The 14098-nt window shown below is 43.2% G+C and overlaps 1 protein-coding gene across 1 annotated transcript in view; it reads left to right on the forward strand.

Annotated features, from left to right (window-relative positions):
• Positions 1-14098, forward strand: part of LOC100169857 (uncharacterized) — a 36277-nt gene that overhangs the window by 14996 nt on the left and 7183 nt on the right. The window contains exons 5-8 of the mRNA XM_045698303.1: positions 2569-2720; positions 4974-5191; positions 6540-6677; positions 6921-7060. Coding sequence (XP_045554259.1) covers positions 2569-2720; positions 4974-5191; positions 6540-6677; positions 6921-7060 — 648 coding nt within the window. The remainder of the gene's footprint in view (positions 1-2568; positions 2721-4973; positions 5192-6539; positions 6678-6920; positions 7061-14098) is intronic.

A 14098-nucleotide genomic window follows, 5' to 3' on the forward strand; every position in this document is an offset into this window, starting at 1 on the left:
GCGTGTTAATATGTTTTATGGAAAAAGTGTTAGAAATACTGTAGGTGTCTCCATAATGACACTAAATAGCCTAACTGGAAAAAAGGTGTCACGACGTGCGTGTGTACTACTCCGGCTCCTCTCACTCACATGACTCACTCACTCACTCCCCCACTCACTCCCCCACTCACTCCCCCACTCCCCCACTCACTCCCCCACTCACTCACTCACTCACTCCCCCTCTCACTCCCCCACTCATCACTCCCCCACTCACTCCCCCACCACTCACTCAATGTCATTGTTAAGGGCTTTATTGGTATAGGATACATATTGCTAACATTGCTAAAGCAAGTGAAGTAGATAATAAACAATAACAAATGATCAGTAAACATTACACTCACAGAAGTTCCAAAAGAATAAAGACATTACAAATGTCATAATGTCTATATACAGTGATGTGCAAATAGTTAAAATAGTCTCTCTCGTTCACTCACTCAGCAACAAGCTGCCTCACTGCCTGATAGTCAGCAGCAACAGGTCACAGTGAAATATATTTTTAAGAAATGTAAAAGTAGCTCAAAAACCTGCGACCAATACATTTTACCCGCAACATCGTTTTCAACAGCCCAATTTAGAAGGAAAACCGCGGACAGCAACCATGCTGCTGGTAGAGGGCGGCTTGATCATTTTCAGAACAATGGCTTGATGTGACTGAGGTGCAACATATGAATAAGATATTTACCAGAAGTGACCAACATTGTTTGATGTTTTGAGTTTCTGTTTGAACCCATTAATCTGAATATTAGTCAGAGAGAGAGCGAGATAGAAACAAGGGAATTTTGTCAGACCTGGGCCCTGACAGTAGATCTCAGTAAGACAAAAATAATGGTGTTCCAAAAAATGTTCAGTTGCCAGGACAACAAACATAAATTCCATCTAGACACCGTTGCCCTAGAGCACACAGGAAACTATACATACCCTGGCCTAAACATCAGGTCCACAGGAAACTATACATACCCTGGCCTAAACATCAGGACCACAGGAAACTATACCTACCCTGGCCTAAACATCAGGACCACAGGAAACTATACCTACCCTGGCCTAAACATCAGGACCACAGGAAACTAAACATACCCTGGCCTAAACATCAGGACCACAGGAAACTATACATACCCTGGTCTAAACATCAGGACCACAGGAAACTATGCATACCCTGGCCTAAACATCAGGACCACAGGAAACTATACATACCCTGGTCTAAACATCAGGACCACAGGAAACTATACATACCCTGGCCTAAACATCAGGACCACAGGAAACTTCCACAAAGCTGTGAACGATCTGAGAGACAAGGCAAGGAACATGTGCCATCAAAAGGAACATAACATTTGGCATACCAAGTAGGATCTGGCAAAAAATACTTGAATCAGTTATAGAACCCATTGCCCTTGATGGTTGTGAGGTCCGCTCACCAACCAAGAATTCACAGAATTCACAAAATTCAGACATTGCATGCTTAATTCTGCAAACCTATCACCGTATAATGCATGCAGAGCAGAATTTGGCCGATACCCGCTAATGATCAAAATCCAGAAAAGAGCAGTTACAAGGAAACAACTCAATCAACTATAGAGAGATGGACCTGGAGATGAACCTGGAGATGAACCTGGAGATGAGCCCCTAAGCAAGCTGGTCCTGGGGCTCTGTTCACAAACAGAAACAGAGCCCCAGGACAGCAACACAATTAGACCCAACCAAATAATGAGAAAACAAAAAGATAATTACTTGATACATTGGAAAGAATTTACAAAAAAACAGAGCAAACTAGAATGCTTTTTGGCCCTAAACGGAGAGTATACAGTGGCAGAATACCTGACCACTGTGACTGACCCAAACTTAAGGAAAGCTTTGTACAGACTCAGTGAGCATAGCCTTGCTATTGAGGCAGACCTGGCTCTCAAGAGAAGACAGGTTGTGTGCACACTGCTCACAAAATTAGGTGGAAACTGAGCTGCACTTCCTAACCTCCTGCCCAATGTATGACCATATTAGAGACACATATTTCCCTCAGATTATACAGACCCACAAAGAATTAGAAAACAAACCGATTTTGATAAACTCCCATATCTACTGGGTGAAATACCACAGTGTGACATCACAGCAACAAGATTTGTGACCTGTTGCCACAAGAAAAGGTCAACCAGTGAAGAACAAACACCATTGTAAATACAACCCATATTTATGCTGATTTGATTTTCCATTTTGTACTTGAACTATTTGCACGTCCTTATAACACTGTATATAGACATAATGACTATAATGACTTCTGTAATGACTTTATCCTTTTGGAACTTGTGTGAGTGTAATGTTTACCAGACCATTTTTTTTGTTTATTTTAATTTTGTTTTATCTATTTCACTTGCTTTGGCAATGTTAACATATGTTTCCCATGCTAATGAAGCCCCTTAAATTGACAGCGATGATGCCATTGTTTATGGTACAGTTTTCTTCACCTCTCCAGCTAGAAAGAGGAAGGACATCAGTGTTGTTATTCAGATAGTCTTGTCTGTTATCTTCCCATCTCTCTAGACTGTCCACCAAGCCAGCAGGGCTCCTCCACCAGAGAGATGCCCAGAGGAGGGGGCTGAGGCCGGAGCTCTCCACCCGTTCTCCAAGGAGAGCACCATGCTCAGCTTCAGCCTGGAGATGAGACGAGAGGACGACCTGGATGACCTGGAGAGGTGGGCTGAATCAGTCAACCAACCAACCAGTCAATCAGTCAGTTAACCAATCAGTCAGGGGTGGAAATCCCGGGGGGGGACGGGGGGGACACGACCCCCCCCATCCTGGGAAAAATATGATTTGTCCCCCCCCCAATATATCACTGAAACATAACTATGTAATTTAAATAATATTAATAATAAGCAATGAAAGCAATTGTGCTGATTATAGACACTTAATAGCGCGTTTTTAAGTTTCAAAAGATTGCAACACCCCCACACTTTGCCTCACAATGGTTTGATCCACTGCCAGTTCCTTAGTTGGCAAGGTAACAGAGGGGTCGTATCCACTGTCTGAAAGGCACTCAATGAATGTAACTGACGTGAGGTTAATCCAGTCAATCGCGCACACACACTAGCTGAATATGCAGAGCTAGCGCGCAAATATTAACTATTAAGCTAGCTAGTACCTATTCCATTTATGTGGCCTCGTCAAAGATGGAATCTTTGCTATCGTCAATTTATTCCAAGATCAGCATGCAGATGATGTAAGTTAGTGCTTCAAAGTCCCTGTGATAAGGTTAGCGATAAACTGGAGTCCAAACTGAACAGAACTACACTCTCTTCTACCATTGTCTTAAATATATTTAATGGTCTCGTTGCAAAAGCTAAATTGTCGCAAGGGAACTTTTATTTATTTATTTTATTTCACCTTTATTTAACCCGGGTAGCAAAGATTATAGCAAACACCACTGAAACGGAATTGGTGCTCGCTAGCTTTGCAAATTCAGCTATTGTTGGAAGCCAGCCAATATGAAACAAACTATTAAAATTACAAAAGGTTGCAGCATATGTTGTGTAAATGGTGAACTCATACAGCTGTCAACTCTTGTCATTTTAATCCGTTTCACATTTGCTAGCTACCTTTTAGATCAAAGCCCAAATAGAATGATAAAAGATAAGATGATAGAAGCCCATCTCCTACTGTAAATAACCTACACACTGTGTGTGTGTGTAGCCAGCCAGCCAGCCAGCCAGCCAGGTAGAAAAATGGCAGAAAAATAAAAGACGGACATCAGAGTATTTTTACACCAAAACGCAAAGTAAGAACCCTAGTAGCCTAATATCTCAAAGACTAGTTGATAAAATGTTCATAAGAAAGAAATGAAATTCTAATGGAAATGTTTCACAATGATGTCATTAGGCAGAGCAGGCAACATATGGCACACAGACAGCAGAGTTGGGGACAGATATGCAGGGATAGACTGGCAGAGACAGGGAGTCTCAGGTAAGTTTGTTGAGTCTTTGTTTGGCAATATTATGAAAGGTTCTCAATTTTTTTGACTTGTAAAATAGGAACATAATTGGAAAATGCCATGGATACCCCCACTCTCAACTTAAACTGGTGACTGAACTAAGATTTGTTAAAGGCAATGGTATTGCTGTTGTGATTAGTTGTGTAGTTTTGGGTACCGGTAGTTAGGAGTACGGCAAACACCTTATTTCTTTGGTTCCTCAATATACATTTACCATATTACAATGTAGGCTATGTGTTACAGCACTACTTTTGGTGTCCCCCTCAGGAATTGCTCTTGAGAAAATTTCATATAATTGTCCCCTCCAAAGTTGATATCAGATTTTCGCCCCTGCAATCAGTCAGTCATCCATGAACCGTTTTTGTACATAGTCCCCACATTTTAGGGGACCAAAGGTATTGGGACAAATTTACTTTACTTTTTACTACTTTAATACATATTTAAGTATTTGGTTTCCTAGCACGTAATGATTACATGAAGCTTGTGACTCTACAAATTTGTTGGATGCATTTGCTGTTTGTTTTGGTTGTGTTTTAGATAATTTTGTGCCCAATGGTAAATAATACATTAGCTGTATTAAAGCTGACAGTCTGCAATTTAACCTCAGTCATTGTATCATTTCAAATCCAAAGTGCTGGAGTACAGAGTCAAACCCCCCAAAAAATATGTCACAGTCAAATATTTTTGGAGCTCACTGTATATTCCACGCATATTATATTTTGTGTATAAGCTCACTGTATATTCCACCCCAGCACTACACAGCTGATTCAAATAACCAACTCATCATCAAGCTTTGATTATTTGAATCCGCTTTGTAGTGATAGGGTAAAAACCAAAACGTTCACCCAGGGGGGCCCCCAGGACTGAGTTTGGGAAACCCTGTTTTAACGGACCACTGGCCTCATACAAATCTCCATAAAAAATGTATAATAACGTCATGTATCGTCCCTGAATAAAGTGACTCCTGTCGCACCGTGGAAGACCTCACGGAAGAGGAAGTCAACAAAGCTGATGGTGAGGTTGACGGTCTGTTCGTGGTTGCCATGACGAACACCAGAATCTCTGTGGTGAGGGGGCGTGGCTGCGGTGACGGGAGCTCTTGTCACAACTGTGGCAAGTCGGATTGTAACTTCAACGAGGTTGTCATGGTCGCAGAGTCCAGCAAAGTCACACTGGGTAAGACTTATTATTCTATATTTTTAAGCAGCGGGGGCAGTTCCTAGCCCACTTGTATTTTTGACTTGCTTTTAATTGATAGGACAGTGAGTAGAGGGGACAGGAAAGACAGGAGAAGATTGTGTTCAATAGATAGTGGGATGGTTTCGTACCCAGGCAGACACGATACATGATCACTGGGGAGTGGCAAGCTAGACTACAGCAGGCCACCCTTTATTTTCATTTAACCAGGGTGTACCCTGGGTATGTTCTGGTGCTTACTTCAACAGATTCAACACGTCTGGTTGGTAAGTAGGCTATTCCTTTTATTAATAGTATCAGTACTGCCACCCGAGCAGCGCTTCTGTAGCATTTTATTCTACTGTTCCTACTGCTTTTTGTCTGGCATTTAAGAAGACATTGTATGGTGACAACAGATACTTTCTGTTATTACTTACTCAGCAATACCTGCTTCCAAATCGTGAGAAATTGCGGTGCTTGTAGAAACAATCGTATTTACATTTTTTATATTTTATTACAGTATAATTACAATTTATTTAACTCTAACTGGTTCCAAATTGTGGCTAGTGGTGCTTATAGAAACTATCATATTTTCATATTTATTACTGTGAATTAACCATTTCATCACATAATTTCTGAGTAAATACAGGTTCGTTTGTGTAATGTAAAATACACTTCCTTCATTACCCCCACTATCTCCCATGACCATTCCGACAGAGAAGTGAAACCCTGGTCATGAATACTGTATCACAATCACCATGTCCACGTATTTATAAACTAGACTGGATCCTTTCCACATCTCCTCTACATACTTATAAACTAGACTGGATCCTTTCCACATCTCCTCTACATAGTTATAAACTAGACTGGATCCTTTCCACATCTCCTCTACATAGTTATAAACTAGACTGGATCCTTTCCACATCTCCTCTACATAGTTATAAACTAGACTGGATCCTTTCCACATCTCCTCTACATAGTTATAAACTAGACTGGATCCTTTCCACATCTCCTCTACATAGTTATAAACTAGACTGGGTCCTTTCCACATCTCCTCTACATAGTTATAAACTAGACTGGATCCTTTCCACATCTCCTCTACATATTTATAAACTAGACTGGATCCTTTCCACATCTCCTCTACATATTTATAAACTAGACTGGATCCTTTCCACATCTCCTCCACTCTTAGCACCATGGGTTTATTTCACTTCTGTAGCTTCACCTGCCATGGGGCCCAAACAATGACATCATCCAAACGACGAGCTTGTTGAGGTATGTTTCCTCATCTTCTTCATTGTATTTTCTGATGGCCATTTTGTCTGTTTGTTTCTCTCTTTGTGTTCAGTGTCTCGAGGAATGGGCAACTTGGAAAAAGTACAACAGTTGGACAACATCTTTATTGAAAACTATTTATACCGCACGTACCTTCGGCGTAAACATACACGTAGGATGTGGAGTATTCCTAGTTTGTCACCAACTCCAGGTTTGTTATAGAATAATGTGTTTTTGTATTATGCCATCGATTTTTTTTTTTTAATTATTTTATCATGATAAAAAATATAGAACTGTGTTTATTAAACGTTGCAATGGCAATTATGTGTAAATATTAACTTGATGGACAGTCTAAACTGTATAGACTACAGACTGTGAACGCTAACTTTATCCCAATGTTTTTTTGTTACTATGGTAATAACTGATTACTGATTTGTTGATTGATTTATTCCAGAGAAGATCACCATCTATCACTACAAGTCTGACTGTGTGGACGGAGAGTTTCGGGGGGTCCCTGTGGTCCTCAACTTCACCAGCTCTAACTGTTTCCTCAAGTGTGTTAAGGACGGAGAGAGAGTCTCTCTCTGTGTTGAGGTGAGCACATACTCTTCTGCTTTCTGCTGCTAAGACTGTTAGTAAGGTCCTGAAAAACAAAACGACAAAATTATAGTATCAAGTTGGGTTCTCAAATGATATATATATATATATTTATTGCAGCGCAGCAAGGAGAGAGCGTTTTCGCCAAAACAGTACAATAGTCTCTCAATAGTACTTCCCTAAAGAGAGGATATTTCTACAGATACACAAATAACTCCTCACAAGGTCACAGATGAGCATACATGGACTATACTAAACATTAGGAACACCTTTCTAATACTGAGTTGCCCCCCCAGGCCCCCCCTTTGCCCTCAGAACAGCCTCAATTTGTCGGGGCATGGACTTTACAAGGTGTCAAAAGCGGGGTTAGGTGGTTCAAGGCCCTGTAATAGATATTGGGGTTAGGTGGTTCAAGGCCCTGTAATAGATATTGGGGTTAGGTGGTTCAAGGCCCTCTAATAGACATTGGGGTTAGGTGGTTCAAGGCCCTCTAATAGACATTGGGGTTAGGTGGTTCAAGGCCCTCTAATAGATATTGGGGTTAGGTGGTTCAAGGCCCTCTAATAGACATTGGGGTTAGGTGGTTCAAGGCCCTCTAATAGACATTGGGGTTAGGTGGTTCAAGGCCCTCTAATAGACATTGGGGTTAGGTGGTTCAAGGCCCTCTAATAGACATTGGGGTTAGGTGGTTCAAGGCCCTCTAATAGACATTGGGGTTAGGTGGTTCAAGGCCCTCTAATAGACATTGGGGTTAGGTGGTTCAAGGCCCTCTAATAGACATTGGGGTTAGGTGGTTCAAGGCCCTCTAATAGACATTGGGGTTAGGTGGTTCAAGGCCCTCTAATAGACATTGGGGTTAGGTGGTTCAAGGCCCTCTAATAGACATTGGGGTTAGGTGGTTCAAGGCCCTCTAATAGACATTGGGGTTAGGTGGTTCAAGGCCCTCTAATAGACATTGGGGTTAGGTGGTTCAAGGCCCTCTAATAGACATTGGGGTTAGGTGGTTCAAGGCCCTCTAATAGACATTGGGGTTAGGTGGTTCAAGGCCCTCTAATAGACATTGGGGTTAGGTGGTTCAAGGCCCTCTAATAGACATTGGGGTTAGGTGGTTCAAGGCCCTCTAATAGACATTGGGGTTAGGTGGTTCAAGGCCCTCTAATAGACATTGGGGTTAGGTGGTTCAAGGCCCTCTAATAGACATTGGGGTTAGGTGCGTCAAGGCCCTCTAATAGATATTGGGGTTAGGTGGTTCAAGGCCCTCTAATAGATATTGGGGTTAGGTGGTTCAAGGCCCTCTAATAGATATTGGGGTTAGGTGGTTCAAGGCCCTCTAATAGATATTGGGGTTAGGTGGTTCAAGGCCCTCTAATAGATATTGGGGTTAGGTGGTTCAAGGCCCTCTAATAGATATTGGGGTTAGGTGGTTCAAGGCCCTCTAATAGATATTGGGGTTAGGTGGTTCAAGGCCCTCTAATAGACATTGGGGTTAGGTGGTTCAAGGCCCTCTAATAGATATTGGGGTTAGGTGGTTCAAGGCCCTCTAATAGATATTGGGGTTAGGTGGTTCAAGGCCCTCTAATAGACATTGGGGTTAGGTGGTTCAAGGCCCTCTAATAGACATTGAGGTTAGGTGGTTCAAGGCCCTCTAATAGACATTGGGGTTAGGTGGTTCAAGGCCCTCTAATAGACATTGGGGTTAGGTGGTTCAAGGCCCTCTAATAGATATTGGGGTTAGGTGGTTCAAGGCCCTCTAATAGACATTGGGGTTAGGTGCTTCAAGGCCCTCTAATAGATATTGGGGTTAGGTGGTTCAAGGCCCTCTAATAGACATTGGGGTTAGGTGGATCAAGGCCCTCTAATAGACATTGGGGTTAGGTGGTTCAAGGCCCTCTAATAGACATTGGGGTTAGGTGGTTCAAGGCCCTCTAATAGACATTGGGGTTAGGTGGTTCAAGGCCCTCTAATAGACATTGGGGTTAGGTGGTTCAAGGCCCTCTAATAGACATTGGGGTTAGGTGGTTCAAGGCCCTCTAATAGACATTGGGGTTAGGTGCGTCAAGGCCCTCTAATAGATATTGGGGTTAGGTGGTTCAAGGCCCTCTAATAGATATTGGGGTTAGGTGGTTCAAGGCCCTCTAATAGATATTGGGGTTAGGTGGTTCAAGGCCCTCTAATAGATATTGGGGTTAGGTGGTTCAAGGCCCTCTAATAGACATTGGGGTTAGGTGGTTCAAGGCCCTCTAATAGACATTGGGGTTAGGTGGTTCAAGGCCCTCTAATAGACATTGGGGTTAGGTGGTTCAAGGCCCTCTAATAGATATTGGGGTTAGGTGGTTCAAGGCCCTCTAATAGACATTGGGGTTAGGTGGTTCAAGGCCCTCTAATAGACATTGAGGTTAGGTGGTTCAAGGCCCTCTAATAGACATTGGGGTTAGGTGGTTCAAGGCCCTCTAATAGACATTGGGGTTAGGTGGTTCAAGGCCCTCTAATAGACATTGGGGTTAGGTGGTTCAAGGCCCTCTAATAGACATTGGGGTTAGGTGGTTCAAGGCCCTCTAATAGACATTGGGGTTAGGTGGTTCAAGGCCCTCTAATCGACATTGGGGTTAGGTGGTTCAAGGCCCTCTAATAGACATTGGGGTTAGGTGGTTCAGGCGAGCTATAGTCAGTCCTCTGGCTCCTTATTGTAGTGGTACAAGGGACCGAGACGTCACTCCCTACATTGTCAAAGGGGTCACTTTTACCAGCATTTTCACAATCAGTAGTGATCATCATACCTGCCCTCTGTTCTGCCAGGCACTAGGCAGCACAGACATAGGGCCATAACCCATATGAAAGGTACGGAGCACAACCAGTCAGTTTACAGGCATTCACCAACAGTGAGTCATTCCAGGACCAGATTGTGTTCCCACATACAGTATTGTTGTTTACCAGAGAGGTCACAATCTGTTCACCAATCACCCTTTCACTGCTAAAGGAACCAATTGCAGCATTCACCTTGACATTTACAGAGGAATGAGGGGAGAACAGCTCATTACAATGGCTGGAACGGAGCGAACAGAATGGCATCAAACACCTGAAACCATGTGTTTTTTTTATTTACATTTTTTATTTATTTAACCTTTATTTAACTAGGCAAGTCAGTTAAGAACAAATTCTTATTTACAATGACAGCAAAACCCGGACGATGCTGGGCCAATTGTGCGCCGCCCTATGGGACTCCCAATCACGGCCGGATGTGATAAAGCCTGGATGTTTGATGTATTTCATACCATTCCACTAATTCCGCTCCATACATTACCACGAGCCCATCCTCACCAATTAAGGTGCCACCAACCTCCTGTGTTGCTAGATTAAAATGGGGCCAGGAGCCGTCAACTTTGGGTGGTGTCAGTAACGACATGGGAATTTAACTGAATGGAGGTGTAGCACGTGTCGCAGGACAAGTAGTCTTCCTGGAGACCTTTGGCACTCGTGGGATCCTTATTATGTAAGAGTGAGTGAATAAAGCCTGTCTTGCTCTCGACCAGCAGTGAGAAGGGGAAGTGAGGGCCTGCGTTTGATTACACACACCACGCCACCACATTGTTAGCTAGACTGTGAAAGGGTTAGTGAGATTCCAATTTGAGGAAGAAATGTCATTCAAATGGGCCGTCCTCCAGTGACTACAATCATCTGAGAAGTTACTGTCCCAGACTAGCCAAGGATGAGTCTGGATAAAGGAGGTGGTAGAATTAAGCAATAAGGCACAAGGCGGTGTGGTATATGGCCAATATACCACGGCTAAGGGCTGTTCTTAGGAACGACGCACCGCGGAATGCTGATTGGCTGACAGCCGTGGTATCAAATCAAATTTATTTTTATATAGCCCTTCGTACATCAGCTGATATTCTCAAAGTGCTGTACAGAAACCCAGCCTAAAACCCCAAACAGCAAGCAAAGCATGTGAAAGAAGCACGGTGGCTAGGAAAAACTCCCTAGGAAAAACTCCCTAGAAAGGCCAAAAACCTAGGAAGAAACCTAGAGAGGAACCAGGCTATGAGGGGTGGCCAGTCCTCTTCTGGCTGTGCAGGGTGGATATTATAACAGAACATGGTCAAAATGTTAAAATGTTAAAATGTTCATAAATGACCAGCATGGTCAAATAATAATAATCATAGTAGTTGTCGAGGGTGCAACAAGCACGTCCGGTGAACAGGTCAGGGTTCCATAGCCGCAGGCAGAACAGTTGAAACTGGAGCAGCAGCACGGCCAGGTGGACTGGGGACAGCAAGGAGTCATCATACCAGGTAGTCCTGAGGCATGGTCCTAGGGCTCAGGTCCTCCGAGAGAAAGACAGAAAGAGAGAAAGAGAGAATTAGAGAGAGCATATTTAAATACACACAGGACACCGGATAAGACAAGAGAAATACTCCAGATGTAACAGACTGACCCTAGCCCCCGACACATAAACTACTGCAGCATAAATACTGGAGGCTGAGACAGGAGGGATCAGAAGACACTGTGGCCCCATCCGATGATACCCCGGACAGGGCCAAACAGGCAGGATATAACCCCACCCACTTTGCCAAAGCACAGCCCCCACACCACTAGAGGGATGTCTCCAACCACCAACTTACCGTCCTAAGACAAGGCCGAGTATAGCCCACAACGATCTCCGCCATGGCACAACCCAAGGGGGGGCGCCAACCCAGACAGGAAGACCACGTCAGTGACTCAACCCACTCAAGTGACGCACCCCTCCCATGGACGGCATGGAAGAACACCAGTAGGCCAGTGACTCAGCCTCTGTAAAAGGGTTAGAGGCAGAGAATCCCAGTGGAAAGAGGGGAACCGGCAAGGCAGAGACAGCAAGGGCGGTTCGTTGCTCCAGCCTTTCCGTTCACCTTCACACTCCTGGGCCAGACTATACTTAATCATAGGACCTACTGAAGAGATAAGTCTTCAGTAAAGACTTAAAGGTTGAGACTAAGTCTGCGTCTCTCACATTGGTAGGCAGACCATTCCATAAAAATGGAGCTCTATAGGAGAAAGCCCTACCTCCAGCCGTTTGCTTAGAAATTCTAGGGACAATTAGGAGGCCTGCGTCTTGTGACCGTAGCGTACGTGTAGGTATGTACGGCAGGACCAAATCGGAAAGATAGGTAGGAGCAAGCCCATGTAATGCTTTGTAGGTTAGCAGTAAAACCTTGAAATCAGCCCTTGCCTTAACAGGAAGCCAGTGTAGGGAGGCTAACACTGGAGTAATATGATCAAATTTTTTGGTTCTAGTCAGGATTCTAGCAGCCGTATTTAGCACTAAATGAAGTTTATTTAGTGCTTTATCCAGGTAGCCGGAAAGTAGAGCATTGCAGTAGTCCAGCCTAGAAGTAACAAAAGCATGGATTAATTTTTCTGCGTCATTTTTGGACAGAAAATTTCTGATTTTTGCAATGTTACGTAGATGGAAAAAAAGCTGTCCTTGAAACAGTCTTGATATGTTCTTCAAAAGAGAGATCAGGGTCCAGAGTAACGCCGAGGTCCTTCACAGTTTTATTTGAGACGACTGTACAACCATCCAGATTAATTGTCAGATTCAACAGAAGATCTCTTTGTTTCTTGGGACCTAGAACAAGCATCTCTGTTTTGTCCGAGTTTAAAAGTAGAAAGTTTGCAGCCATCCACTTCTTTATGTCTGAAACACAGGCTTCTAGCGAGGGCAATTTTGGGGCTTCACCATGTTTCATTGAAATGTACAGCTGTGTGTCGTCTGCATAGCAGTGAAATTTAACATTATGTTTTCGAATGACATCCCCAAGAGGTAAAATATATAGTGAAAACAATAGTGGTCCTAAAACGGAACCTTGAGGAACACCGAAATTTACAATTGATTTGTCAGAGGACAAACCATTCACAGAGACAAACTGATATCTTTCCGACAGATAAGATCTAAACCAGGCCAGAACTTGTCCATGTAGACCAATTTGGGTTTCCAATCTCTCCAAAAGAATGTGGTGATCGATGGTATCAAAAGCGGCACTAAGATCTAGGAGCACGAGGACAGATGCAGAGCCTCGGTCTGACGTCATTAAAAGGTCATTTACCACCTTCACAAGTGCAGTCTCAGTGCTATGATGGGGTCTAAAACCAGACTGAAGCGTTTCGTATACATTGTTTGTCTTCAGGAAGGCAGTCAGTTGCTGTGCAACAGCTTTTTCTAAAATTTTGGAGAGGAATGGAAGATTCGATATAGGCCGATAGTTTTTTATAATTTCTGGATCAAGATTCGGCTTTTTCAAGAGAGGCTTTATTACTGCCACTTTTAGTGAGCTTGGTACACATCCGGTGGATAGAGAGCCGTTTATTATGTTCAACATAGGAGGGCCAAGCACAGGAAGCAGCTCTTTCAGTAGTTTAGTTGGAATAGGGTCCAGTATGCAGCTTGAGGGTTTGGAGGCCATGATTATTTTCATCATTAGGCGTCAAGAGATATAGTACTAAAACACTTTAGTATCTCCCTTGATCCTAGGTCCTGGCAGAGTTGTGCAGACTCAGGACAATGGAGCTTTGGAGGAATACCCAGATTTAAAGAGGAGTCTGTAATTTGCTTTCTAAGGATCATGATCTTTTCCTCAAAGAAGTTCATAAATTTATTACTGCTGAAGTGAAAGCCATCCTCCATTTGCGAAGGCTGCTTTTTAGTTAGCTTTGCGACAGTATCAAAAAGAAATTTCGGATTGTTCTTATTTTCCTCAATTAAGTTGGAAAAATAGGATGATCGAGCAGCAGTAAGGGCTCTTCGATACTGCACGGTACTGTCTTTCCAAGCTAGTCGGAAGACTTCCAGTTTGGTGTGGCGCCATTTCCGTTCCAATTTTCTGGAAGCTTGCTTCAGAGCTCGTGTATTTTCTGTATACCAGGGAGCTAGTTTCTTATGACAGATGTTTTTAGTTTTTAGGGGTGCAACTGCATCTAGGGTATTGCGCAAGGTTAAATTGAGTTCCTCGGTTAGGTGGTTAACTGATTTTTGTCCTCTGACGTCCTTGGGTAGGCAGA

The sequence above is a fragment of the Salmo salar genome, chromosome ssa16 (genome assembly GCF_905237065.1).
Source record: "Salmo salar chromosome ssa16, Ssal_v3.1, whole genome shotgun sequence".
Classification (NCBI taxonomy): Eukaryota; Metazoa; Chordata; class Actinopteri; order Salmoniformes; family Salmonidae; genus Salmo; species Salmo salar.